This window comes from Engraulis encrasicolus, chromosome 22 (genome assembly GCF_034702125.1).
Source record: "Engraulis encrasicolus isolate BLACKSEA-1 chromosome 22, IST_EnEncr_1.0, whole genome shotgun sequence".
In the NCBI taxonomy this organism is placed as follows: domain Eukaryota; kingdom Metazoa; phylum Chordata; class Actinopteri; order Clupeiformes; family Engraulidae; genus Engraulis; species Engraulis encrasicolus.
Window position 1 is genome coordinate 36,648,059 of NC_085878.1, and position 13,864 is coordinate 36,661,922.

The 13,864-nt window shown below is 44.2% G+C and overlaps 2 protein-coding genes across 2 annotated transcripts in view; both read right to left on the reverse strand.

Annotated features, from left to right (window-relative positions):
• The window catches only part of LOC134439360 (oxysterol-binding protein-related protein 5-like), a 38,532-nt gene extending 37,016 nt beyond the window's left edge, over positions 1-1,516 (reverse strand). The window contains exon 1 of the mRNA XM_063189278.1: positions 1,083-1,516. The gene's annotated coding sequence lies outside the window, so the exon portion shown is untranslated. The remainder of the gene's footprint in view (positions 1-1,082) is intronic.
• A 2,246-nt stretch (positions 1,517-3,762) lies between these two features.
• The window catches only part of ptprja (protein tyrosine phosphatase receptor type Ja), a 34,139-nt gene continuing 24,037 nt past the window's right edge, over positions 3,763-13,864 (reverse strand). Inside the window, exons 20-29 of the mRNA XM_063188274.1 lie at positions 13,094-13,141; positions 12,940-12,948; positions 12,221-12,308; positions 11,642-11,732; positions 11,174-11,247; positions 7,795-7,929; positions 6,839-6,955; positions 6,138-6,298; positions 5,709-5,844; positions 3,763-5,146 (exon numbers count right to left, since the gene is read on the reverse strand). Coding sequence (XP_063044344.1) covers positions 5,018-5,146; positions 5,709-5,844; positions 6,138-6,298; positions 6,839-6,955; positions 7,795-7,929; positions 11,174-11,247; positions 11,642-11,732; positions 12,221-12,308; positions 12,940-12,948; positions 13,094-13,141 — 988 coding nt within the window. The 3' untranslated portion in view covers positions 3,763-5,017. The remainder of the gene's footprint in view (positions 5,147-5,708; positions 5,845-6,137; positions 6,299-6,838; positions 6,956-7,794; positions 7,930-11,173; positions 11,248-11,641; positions 11,733-12,220; positions 12,309-12,939; positions 12,949-13,093; positions 13,142-13,864) is intronic.

Sequence of the window (13,864 nt, forward strand, 5' to 3'; positions counted from 1 at the left end):
AAGTGGGGTGACTTGGGCAGCAGTCAGTCAGCGAATAATTGACAGGCCTTGTCAGTGCACATTACAATCAGAAACCAAATGTGAAACAAACAGTGATCATATACTGCTGTGCAGTACCAACAATGCCCAACACAGATGGGAACAGAACAATAAACTTGCCCCATTACCATGATATTACAGTATGCTGGGCACTCTGCATTTATGCCAGTAAAGAGTTTTAAACCACAAACCAGAATGTAGAGACAATTACTGTGTGTGTTCTGTAAATGTAAGAATAGTAGCCTACAGCGCTGTCCAATGTGTGCCATGACACCGTGGCACATACGTTAAGATGCATATTGTTTTTGGGTCTGAACTATCAAGGAAAATTGTGTTGGGCTTGCCTAAAGGAAGCGCAGGCCTGCTTTCTGTACACAAGGCCACTTGTTTACCAACAACATTGCAAAAAAACAGCTGCAAAAAACAGATAGGGCCTATGCCTACAACTGCTTCTTGGACTGTCAACACACATTTTTATTTTATTTTGGGCTACACCTTTTTTTAATTCCCATGCGAATAAAACATCCAGCCTATCACTTTACAAAAAAGTATCGAAAATGACTTTCGGTTAGTCTATCTTTTAATAGTTACTTGGCATCAGGGGCCCCAAATCACATAGCCTAACCATCGCAGCCTAGAATAGCTGAGGTGAGACGTGCATCAGTGTGTTTTACATAATTCCTGTTCAATTATTCAAAAACTGAAAGCCTGCAGCAAAGGCTACTGAGCCGAATTGGGAGTTGAGAGAGAACTGGAGACATCTGGAAATACGACCGCTATCTCACCATTTCTATGATTTGTCATAACTGGGACAAAGTTTCATAATAGGCTAGTCTCTACACTGTGCAAAACGTATATCATAAAGACCAACATACCGTTTTAGTGGAAACATAGGCTATATGATTAGGAAGGCAAATAGTGTCACACGGTTGAGCCTAGGCTATTACAACCGCAGCTGTAACGTACAGTAACCTATGTCGCGTCATGGCTAGTGTCTGTGTCCATGCTTACACGTCCATCGTTTGCATATATAGTATACTCACCTGATTTAAATTCAAAGTGTCATTGGACGCAACACGGGAATAAAACGATTGGGAGAGTTATTAAGCCATTAACTCCTCTTGTCAGCGCTTCATGTGATGTCTCCAGTGGGGTGACCTCGTTTGCGCCACGCTCCTCTGGTATGAAAATATACAGTAATATAATAGGCCCTAAATAAATTAACTACTATGTGTCACTGCACACTGTATTCAGGCCAGAGTCCTGTCTTCTTTTCGCTACATAACATAAGCACGAAGTCCTTATTGCAGTGCGACCGCTCTTAGGTTTGCAAGCGCGTGGCACCTTTCGTCACCACAAGGCTGTGCGGAATAGAGTCCATCAGATGCTTACGCCAAAAAAAATAAATAAACATTCCAAACATGTCGATGACGTAGCGCTAGTGCTTTCTAGAAGTTGTCTGTCCAGCGTGCGGTAGAGCGCAAAGCGAAAGGCGGCAGACACAACGTGGGTGCCAGTCTCTCCAGTCCACCACAGATGTTCATGGAGGAGACTGGAGAGCATCACTGGCTGACCATGGAGGGGGCGTGGTGATATACGTGGAGCGGAGCATGGAACGGGGATGGCGACGGATGATAGGATGGATGATAGTGAAGGATCCTACAGCATATAGCCCACCGCATTTGTGTAACTGTCATTGCATGATGTGCCCACATGATGGGTTTCTGTGATGGCAGCTGTCACCTCCATCAAAAGTGTCGAATCTTTTTCTAGACATACACTTAGGACATGATCTCTCAGACAGTATACCCAGCCTCAAATGCAAGCACACAGTGCACGCTTGATCACTGCATTTTCAGTATGGCATGACATGATGGGTTTACAGGCTTGCGTTGTGGGGAAAAAACAGCAGATGCATCAGAACACACATTTTTTGGAGAGCAGCAGCAAAAAAAGCTAGCAAAGGACCTTGCCTAACGTCATTGCACTTGAATGGCATGGAACTTCACAGCCAGGTCAATTCCTATCTACAGTACCCTCCATATGGTTCATGACCACAAGGGACAGAGAGTGCCCTGTCAAAATGCACCGGTACAGGTTGGGAACTGGTTCTACTTTTAAATCAGCAGCCAAGAGAGACTGAGAAAGAGGATGCTCAAAACCTGACACAACCAGACACATCTGTCCTCTCCTCCGGCTGCTCTCCTCCGGTGGTATGGTACAGTGCCTACAGCCGAGACCCAGAGCAGTGGATGCAGATTATACTACTCACGGCACAGCACGGCATGAAACACACAGTCCTCCTCCTCCTCCTCCTCCCGATGCAGCTAAGCCGGGACTGTGATACTGCTGCTGCTGCTGCTGCTGATGCGCCTCCTGGTGTGTCTTCTTCGCCTGCCACCCAGTCCAGTCCTGCTGCTGCCTGCCTGCCTGTCTCTGACTTGGCACTCTAGCGGCGTGGGAATGACCCAGCAACATACGGATCCCGCACTGTCATACCACCAACAGGCTCTGCAGTGAGCTGCTGAGCTGAAGCTGGTGTTTGAGGGGTGGGTTAAGTGGGGGTGGGTGATGTGTGTGGAGAGAGAGAGAGAGAGAGAGAGAGAGAGAGAGAGAGAGAGAGAGAGAGAGAGAGAGAGAGAGAGAGAGAATATATACAGTGTGTGTGTGTGTGTGTGTGCTTGTAAGAGAGAACGAGAGAGAGAGAGACTGTGTAAGAGAGAATATAGTGTGTGTGTGTGTGTGTGTGTGTGTGTGTGTGTGTGTGTGTGTGTGTGTGTGTGTGTGTGTCTGTCTGTCTGTCTGTCTGTGAGAAAGAGTGTGAGAGAGAGGGTGAGTTAGGGAGGGCTGGTTCCACCGTGCAAGCTCTCAGCAAGCACTGCACCAAAAGAATTACGGCGTAGACTCTCACACCTTCAGCTTTTCCACTTAGTTGCTTCACTGAAGACTAAGATCAGGATTTCACTGACAGTGCATTTAGTGAAGTGAAATACCCACAGTAGCCTATATGCATACCTGATAGTTCACACAGAAGATGGCACAAAATAGAGAGCAATATATAAAAGAATTTGCTCACAACCTACTGTAAATATTGAATGCAGTTCAAAAGAAACATAAAAGCTGGCAATTGGCCTGAAGTTTAAGACTGTTAACACGTTGCATTTTTGTTTTCTTTTTAGGCATTCTCTGGTCGGAATTTTGATCCAGTTCAACATCTGAAGGCTATGCCACACTTGTTCATATTCTAATAAATGCCAAGCACACTGTTTAAGGCTTTAGAAATGTCAGGTGTGGTCTCCAGAACCGGCCACAAGCGCTGAATGTGATGCACAGCTATGTTACATAACTCAATACAATGTGCTGACTGCCACTGGAATCTTGGCCACACATTCATTTCCGACATCACCTCACACACACACACGCGCACGCACACACACACGCGCACGCACACACACACACACACACACACACACACACACACACACACACACACACACACACACACACACACACACACACACACACACACACACACACACACTTTTCGATCAAGCTGCAGTTAGGCTAAGCCTAAACTCTCTCCACCTCATTTTTATCCCCTAACATTTAGTGTAAAAACACGAACCAAGGTCCAGACTGACATCGCTGGCAAATGTGCGGTTTAAGACTAAGTCGTCAGTGTACAATAAGACTAGGCATTCAAACGACTTACAAAACATGGGAAAGTTTCAAATACATTTTTATGCACACTCACATTTATACAAATACATATGCTGCAAAATACATACAGTAGTCACAGGTACAGTACAAACATTTACAGCCCTTCCTTCCTCTTTGCAAAATAATGTCCCTTCTTGAAATGTAACTAAAGAAATGCTCTTTGGATGAGGGAAAACGCAAAATCAACTTCTTATAAAATCACTTCATGTGACATCAAATGTCACTATGTCACAAGTCACGATGAAATGACAATGAAAATAGGTAACCATATTAAGGCAGTGGAAAGTATAAGGCACAGTCACAGTATAAAATTAGTCTTTGAAAGCATAGCTATTGCCTACAGGTAGGTGTGGGAAAAGTCATATGGTCCTTGACTGTTTCAAGTGGTTCTTATAACAAAAAATACACCCCGTTCCTTAGTATGAGAAAACATAAATTAAAGTTATGTGGTGTACACCCGTTCAAGAAATGAAATGTAATAACTTCCTACATTATAAAAGAGCAAAACAATGTTTTCAGTGCAAACAGGATTTGGGAATCTACAGTGATAAGCAGAACAACATTTTGCCATTGAAAAACAAGCAAACAGCACAGTCACTTACTTACAGTAGCTAAATGGAATGAATTGGAGAGAAGGTGCTCATGTCTGAACAAAAAATAGACTATATAAATATATTAAAATATAACATATAAATCAATTTAAATATTTAACAGCATCCTTACAGATCAGCATTTTATGCACAACTGAAATCATGCCAAAGATGATAACCTGAGTGCAGTGTATTTATAACAAAATAAAACGTCTGCATATTCTTTTAGATGACATTTCGTATTGCACAAACAAGATGAGACAAACTAATTGTTTAACTTGTATAAAAATAAATCATTTTTGAAAGTCAGAAGTATAGCACACCTAATACATCTACAGTATCAACACAGTGTGTAAACTGTGAGGAAATACCAGCATAAGAACTTACACTGATAGTACCTGGTTTCTTAGCAATGATCAACAAAAGCCAAAAATAAAATTCGAAGTGGTCTTCATGTCTTGAAACTTTTCAGCTCCTTCAAATACAGTAAATGTGTACTTACAGTTAAATAAATATCTCAGTTGAATCTTTACGCCAAAATCCCTCTTTTGGGGAAATCATTGAGTCAATAAGTTCTTCAGCGTTGCCATATTCTTTCATAAGTGCTGGTATGGTATAGCAGGCTTGCTGAGGAGTTCTGGTAGCATGGCAACCATTTTTGGTTTTCTTCATTTCTTCACTTCAAAGTTTTCATAAATAGTGAGGGCCGCTGTGTTCTGATAGATTAAGTCCACGTTGGTGCCCGTGCGCGATCTGATAATGTCTATGGCACACTGATTGAGGAACACATACTGGTCCTGGAACACACATGCATAACACACACGCACACGCACACACACATTAGTGAATACTTCTAGGAACACCTATGTACTTATGGTCTTTACATGACATTGGTTACATGGGACATTTAATTCCGAATGAACTCAATTTACTTCCAAATAAAACTTATATCAGCTTTGACATCATGTAAACATTTCGGAACAATTTGGAATTAAATGAAAGTGCAATGTAAAGGCGACTGAACTATTTATTTCTGATTTATCAATTCAGAATTTAATTCATTTGTGAATCCATTGTGTAGCCAGGCGTGCCCTCCTAGTGACGCAACACCTTCAGCGTTGCTGCTAGTCAGGTCAAGAGCAATGCACATACTTTCTGAGCTCCCGTAAAATTGGGAACTCCTCCGACTTTGTTGGGAAGCAAATAATCATTAGCAAAACAAGGGAGGCTGTTTGGGAAATACCGTTTTGGAAATGTTAATTGTTATGCTCATGGTCAGACCAAGTCTCGAACAGATTTGAACGTCCATGATAATCAGGCTAGCCATTGTGAGCTGACAAGAAAATGTGTGTTTCTTACCTCAGTTTGAACCATGAGTGTTCGGTGCATGCGGAGGTCATGGATGATGCCGTAGATGTCGACCACCGCGTCCCGCTCTATCTGGAAGATGAGGCGATCGATGGCGATGAAAGTCCCTGTGCGCCCCACACCAGCACTGCACGACAGAAGGAGGACAAGGACAGAACTCAGGCTGATTCTGTTGTTTGGTAAGATGAAACTCTTTACATCAAGCTCTCCCAAAAGAAGAATTATGAAAGAATAAAACTGAGAGAACAGATGGTGCTAAATAGACTAGAGTAGAGTAGTTGTCGGAGTACCTAAAGAGTTTCATGTTCAATGTTTTTCAGTGCCCAATATGTGCCCATGTTCACACATGTTCATACTTCATACTAAGGTAGCAATAGAACACCAATCTGCTGATGTGGAGCAGCATGAGTGTGTGCTGACCTGCAGTGCACCATGGTGGGTGAGTGGCGGGAGTACTGGTCCATGTGCTCCCGCACCAGGTGGCGGAAGTTGATTAGCAGCTCTGTGGTCTCGGGCACGCCGTGGTCTGGCCAGGCCGTGAAGTGGAACTGACGCACCGCACGCGTCTCCGCCGTCTTCACCTGCCCGGCAACAGGACACAGGAAGGGAGGGAGGAGATGCTTTGAATTGACTCACACACACGGCAGCAAGTAGCCTGGGAACTCCCATGCTGCCTTTAGTTCTAGACAATCGTTTCGATCTGAAAGACAGTCTGGCGAGGATGACTCATAACGGCCAAGATCATGGGCCCTGTATCATAATGGCCAAGCACTCCGACCTTTACAGTTTCTCTGCCCAATCAGAGAGCAGGGCAGTGTGTCATAATAGCCAAGCATTCAGACCTAACCTCACTTGTGATTAGGTCTGGTGTTAACCAGGCAAGGCAGCAAGTACAGCAGTGCTGAATTGACAGCAAGTTGTAGCAGTCACAGTAGTTGACAATTGACACACAGACAATAGAAAGAGAGCGGTGTTGAATTGACTGACCCAGAAGGGAAACAGCGCTGTTGAATAGACTCACACAGCGATGGATTCATATATCTAGAGTCAATTAGTTGAGTGGCTAATTCTTGATGTAAATTAAACAAAAACGAAAAAAAATCCCATCTGCAACAACTTACATTCTTAAGATCGAAGTCTCGAATGGTCCAGTCCTCCAGAGGAATATCAGACGTTGTGGTCACAATCAGATTGTCGAAATGTTTGGTCGCTGCTGGCCAATACTCTTCACATTTCACCTACAGGAGACAGCGATTTGACGTTACAGACAGACAGGGCTGACTTGGCTGTACTACCAGGGAAGCTGGCGGGATGGGGGGGTTGTTGGTCAGATTAAGGGGGTATGCCACCATTTTGGGGCTTAATACAGTTAAAATCGTTGGCCAGGGTTTATAAAGGTGGTAAAGTGTCTTATTGTTCATGTAAGCCGTTGTCTTGCTTTAAGACAAGTTAAAAGAGGGAGCATGTCGCTAAGCTAGTGAAAGTCAATGGATCCGTGTAGCATGCTACAATGCTACACGGATCCATTGACTTTCACTAGTTTAGCGACATAATTCCTCTTTTAACATGTCTTAAAGCAGGACAGCGCTTAACATGAAAAGTAAGACACTTTACCACCTTTATAAACCCCAGCCAACGATTTTAACTGTATTAATCCCCAAAATAGTGGCATACCCCTTTAACAGTCAGTAGTCCCAGGGCCAAGAAGACAGGGGGCCCCCACCAAAATGGAGTCCTCAATTCAGTCCTCATCCTCCTCATTATATTCTACATTTACCTTTTTACATTCACTTTTTCACATTCTTTATCTTTACTATTTTTATTTTTATTTTCCCATCCCAGACTATTCCTGTGTTATTTGTGTCTTGAAATGTCCATGTGGGCATTTGTTTATTTGTGTATTTATGTAAGCTACTGGATACCTGAATTTCCCCCTGGGGATTAATAAAGTTACTCTACTCTACTCTACTCTACTCTACTCTACTACATATTGGGTGGGGGGCCCTTTCAGTTGCCTTTTCTTGGGCCCAGTACAGCATGTGAATAGGTCTGTATGGTAGCCATAGCCACAGCTCACCCGTCCTTGCTCGTTGCATCTGGTGAGCATGACCACTGTGTGGACGTTCTTCTCCCAGATCATCCTCCAGAAGTCATTGACGGTGCCTGGCAACGGGCCCTGAGCCGCGATGAACTCCTTACGGGAGTTGTAGCCCTGAAGCACACACAACAAACAACACACGTCATACCTGTCCACGAGGTGGACCGATCATCAAAGTGCTTTACGGGGTCTGCGTGGACCACTGCACTTGAGAAGCTGAGATAGTTGGATTACGTGGCGAATTGGGCAAGTTTGCTGGCCGTGGTGCTGAAGTACTGCCAAGGCAGTAGGGAGTATGGGGCGCCATTGGGAGCTCGGGCACTATCTGCTCCCACAGATATGTGCGAGGTCTGAGCTGAAACCACCCTGGACGATGATGGTCAGAGAGCAATGAAGTAAGGTGAACTAGAGAGGAAGCTAGGGCAGGATGCCTGACGAATCGATCGAACAGCGTTGGAAGGGAGGCGAATGGGGAGGTGGTTGGTTGGTGCTAGCGGCGTGGAACAGGGGGGGAAAACCCGGACTCATTCTTAGGGCCCAGACCACCTGGGGGGGCCCACCGGGGGCCCTCCCATGGAAAAAGAATTACTTCTTTCATTTTTTTTAAAACATTATTTAAAAAATAATGTCAATACATGTTGGTAATTTATGTAATTCCAATGTTCTCTGGAAATACATCTGTTGAATTGGATATACTAGCCTGCAAATCGGCTATATTCTATATCAGACATCTTGTTATCACGCGTTGGTTTAGTCCGCCCTCTCGCGGACTTTTGATTGTACAATATGCGGAATCAACACTCACTCACGTCATTATTAGGCATTAAACGCAGCAGCCGGTTAGCAATGAAAGACTTCTAAAACACCAGGCTTTCACAAAAAGAATAGAAAGGCAAGAGAGACAGGGGAAACAAAATGAAGGAAAGCAACTGCAGCTGATTTCTTGCAAGAAAGGTGAGCCCAAATGTCAAAATTACAGCCTACAAAGTAGGATACCTAACTATCCCATTCCCATTCCGTGTGGCCTCCTGTGATAGCCGATGTCAAATGGAAAAAATAATATAATTTTGTTGGCTATCATTGTGAACCCATATTTGTCTTTGATAGGCCTATATTCATAACAAGTGTCCCAAAAGACCAACATGGGTCGATGTTGGTTCAAATATCCAAATGATAGCAAAGCCTATTTGTAAAATGAATCCCACTCAATTTCAGAAAATGTCACGAACGTGAAGATGCCCCCTGTCGCAGCAGGTGCAAATGGTGTGAACTTGAGAGAAGGTGAGCCTATTTTAGCTAATATCCTAGTCTTGAAGAAAAGCGGTTTCTCAACCGGGTGCAATGCTGCCCGCCCTGGTCATCAAATTTGCAGATTGATTCTGTCGATATTAGTCGACGTCATATTCATCAGTTGCCAATGTCAAGGTGGCGGTGCGAACAGCTGTCAGTCTTGAACCTTCATTCTGCTTTTATTTTGCGGTCTCAAAGCTCTGGTTACTTGGCCATGTCTGACCATCTGACAACGCCCGTTATAGCTGAAGTGTGGTAAAATAATGACGAGATTTTCACGGGGCACCAGTCTGCGTTTTGAATGTTGCTGACCTGACGCCATCCTAATCTGCGCAAAGCGCAAGAGATGACCCTGTTTGCATAGCGCAAGAAAAGAGGCAGAGTAGCCTACCTACCTCCGTGCTGAGCAGGTGCATTGAGTGCTCATGAAAATTACAAGATAGGCTACTGTGAAATAGTTACTGGCCCATTTAAATCTGAAAGTATATGTAGTAGCCTAATAAATAATGATTTCAAAGAAATAAATAGCCTAGGCTATAGCCTAACTAGGTTCGGGGTGCCCTGACTTTCAAAGGTTGAGCGACATCAAATCCAAACAGCGATACTTTTGTTCTATTTAGGCTACTCTGCTTTACCGCAGGTTTTAAGCGACATTTCTACCAGTAACCTAGGCACAGCTGATTCTCTTTTCCTTGCTCTCCCAAACACTGATACGGGCAAACGTGACGTGCGTGCGGGGCAGTGCAAGTGAACGAATGTGCGCGCGAGCGCCTGTGTTTCTGTTCAGCGATGCACATTGAAGAAAGTACAGTTCAACATATCAATGTCTCGTGTGTCCATAGTGCACGAAACAGTAGGCTGGAAGCATTGTGAAAAGAGATTTATCAGTCTCTCTCCTCCCCCTCACACCATAGTGATGAAGTGATTAAATGTCATCCCTATGAATATGATAGCTACTTTTCACAACTGGTAATGTGAAAGATTAAGACATTTTATATTTTTAGTATGTCTATTATGTCATATGATTGAAGATGAGAATGATTCAAGTGAAGGAGAGGAAAGCATAGAGTGGTATTCTGAAGTAGGCAAGAAGGCGCTCGCACGGGGGTGGGGGGGTGGGGGGGGGGGGGTTGCTGGGGCTGGGTGGTGTTGGAGGGTTGGGTAGGGTGGTGTGTGTGTAGGGGGGCCCATGGAAGAGGTTGTTCCTAGGGCCCCAAATTTGGTGCTACGCCCCTGGTTGGTGCTAGCGAGAAACGAATTTCTGACTGGAGACAGGTGAGCAGAGAATAAATATTGTGTAGTCAATTCAGGGGTTTTACAAATTGCGGTGCAATGAAATTTCACCGAATGATGGCTGAGCGGAGAATGAGATGCAGGTGGATAAAAAGGCAAATGACAGTTGAGCAGAAAATATAATGCAGTTGGTTCATTAGGGCACGTCAAATTTCATTACACTTCTCCTCAACTTAAGTTTTTAACAAAACGTGCATTTAACATCAACTGAGAACAATAAAGACAACAGATGAAAGCCAGCCTGTTCCCTTTTTCTGGTACGCTTACGAGGCATAAACATGTGTCCATTAATTTACACTATTTGCATTAATGATAAATAGTTATAAAAATTAAAAATATGAAAAAAATCAGAAGATTTAGAGAATTAGGCGGGGGACATGCTTGCTGCAGGATACACGTGCATGTGCAACTTTTGTGCACGAAAGCGTTGCCATGCAAATTTTATGTCAATTTTGCGCGCTGTAGGGCACCAGACAATTCACACACACACGCGGCATGCATACAGTGCAATATTGGCAGAACCACGAGGGGCGATCTTCCAAATTTCCATGTTGAGATGCGGTAGAGTCAAACAATGACAAAATATTAATGAGAGCCCCGTTGGCAATCTGCCCCCTACATAGTATCTATACCAGTATCATGTGTAGTGCTCTGATCGTTCTGAAGCAAGTATGTACACACAGTTGCACGCGGTTGCAGGCTCACATGCTCACAGCAAGTATGTCCCCGGCCGTAGAGTGTGTAAAGTGTGAAGAAGTCAGGGTTGCATACGTACAGGCATGTTACTGGCATTGATGTAATCATCAAATGGATTACCGAGAATGGACAGTTTGACCCGGGAGTTATCATCTAGAAGAGAAGTTACAAGAACATATAAACACATTGTAACGGCAGTCTTCAGGTCACATGGGTATTTGTGCACAAGGGTGTGACATCAGATATCATATGCATATCTTGGAACATGGTGTGCACATGAAGAAATGTTTACAAACATGCACAGAGATACAGATATAGGCACACACATGCACATATGCAGAGGCACACACAACACTTTCACACAAACACACACACACACACACACACACACACACACACACACACACACACACACACACACACACACACACACACACACACACACACACACACACACACACACACAGACACACACACACACAGACACACACACACAGACACAGACACAGACACAGACACAGACACACCAACACACCCACACACTTACAGGGCAGCACATTGTTGTAGCGGTTCTTTGTTCTGTTTTCGGGCGCCAACGCAGAGTTCTTTGGTTGAGCAATCCCAACAGACTTCAGATCCTATGGGGAAACACAGGAAAGACGCCTACTTACAGTAGAGTACAATACAACTGGGTTGAGGAAATGCTTTGGAGACAACTCCCATGTCAGATGCATGAACTACAGAAAAAACCTACGGTGCAGAATGACAAAGTTCCGTGTACACATTACACCGTACCGTCGTCAGCATTTTCCTAGTAATAACTTTTTCAAGATGCCTTATGTAACATAATGCGTTCAGAATTTTTGGAGAATATATTTGTCAAGTGGGGTGGAAAGTGACCCGACAAAGCAGACTAATATTAATTGTATGCATAGTTGGGACTGGCCCATGGGCAGTGCCTGAGGCCTGTCGGGGGAACCAACGGTTCTCATTCAAACTGCTTTTGCACATAATAGCCAGATTCAAACAACCATGGTTCTTTAGCTTTGTTTCAATACATGTCTGCCATTGGGGTGCATCTCAATTACTAAGCTAGCGTACAGTGCCAGGTCCTCAGAGTACTCACCTCGAATTCCTCAGCGAAGCCACAGAAGGAGTCTGCCCTCTGCCTCCTGTAGTGAGCCTCATAGTCCTCCACCTTGATGGGCTCACTCCTGCACAAGCAACAACAGGGGCCACATTACAATATAATACACCACATTATAATATAATACACCACATTATATTAGGATGTGCTGTATAAGTCAGGGGTGTCAAACTCTATGTCAAAATCCTCTGAGGGCCATAATTAAATTCTGGAATGACGTCGCAGGTCGAACTAAAGATGTTCATGCGCGCACATAATACTCATAATTTCACACCCATCCACACTCATTCCCATCATACATGGTAGTTCAAATGTGCTTGGCTGTTGTATGAGAGTTAGATGTTACAGAGGCCCAATTATATTCCTGCGACACACCAAATTTGATGTTCAAGTCCTGTCACATGTAGGCTATTAATGGTGTATGTGGGCCATCTGTTATAATACACATTTGAAATAAAATGAACCAACGGGCCAGGTTTGGCCCCCAGGCCTGAGTTTGACATCCCTGGTATATGCTACAGATACGGTGTTAGTCAACATACTGTACATATGGCACAATTTCATCACGGAGACTCAATCTCTGAATTTTCAACTTTGTACCTTGCACATTGCCAATAAACCTGGTGAGTGTAAGTAGTGTAGATACACCAAAAAGAAATGAAAAAAAATGTATGCATATCTCTGGGAGGATTACTTACACTTTGTTTCTGTGGAGAAAAAAGACAAACAAACAAAATGGCATTGGGTTAATAACTACAGTATATCATCAAGATAAATCTTGAAATTGTTTAAATTTTCAATTAGATTTCTTTTTAATCCGTGATCTGGTGTCAGAGAGACAAAAAAATTTACCTTATGGAATGGATGGGCACTCCTGGGGTGGCGTCTGTGCTCTTCTTCCTGAAAATGAAACACAGCAGCATTAAATTAATTATGGCATTTAACTAACCTGGCTCTTGCCAGATCATCGTGTACGTACAGTATTTCCGCTCAGCTTTGTGAGACGGAGCACGGCGGAAACCCATTCATCTGGCGAGACGAGAGTATGGTTAGGATTTAACATTATTGATCTAGCAACTTGAGCATACGGGAAATAGAGTGTAGTTGCAGGACACTGGGTGTCTTTTTGGAGGTTGAAGACATTTAATCTCTTACACTCAACTCAGGAATGAGACAAAACACCTTCAAACCCCTAAAATACATCCAGTTGCCCACAACTATACTCTTTTGACCAAGATGACCTGAACAAATAAGAATTGCCACAGACTCGAATGCATTTAAACCGTCTCTGCTACCAGCTTTTGTCCCAATAGAACAGGGGTGGGGAACCCATGTCTCGAGGGCCAGGGGTGGGGAACCTACGTCTCGAGGAACAGGGGTGGGGAACCTATGTCTCCAGGGCCAGGGGTGGGGAACCTATGTCTCCAGGGCCAGGGGTGGGGAACCTATGTCTCCAGGGCCAGGGGTGGGGAACCTAGGTCTTGAGGGCCAGGGGTGGGGAACCTATGTCTCGAGGGCCGTTCGCGTCCCAATAGAAAAGGGGTGGGGAACCTATGTCTCGAGGGCCAGGGGTGGGGAACCTATGTGTCGAGGGCCAGGGGTGGGGAACCTATGTCTCGAGGG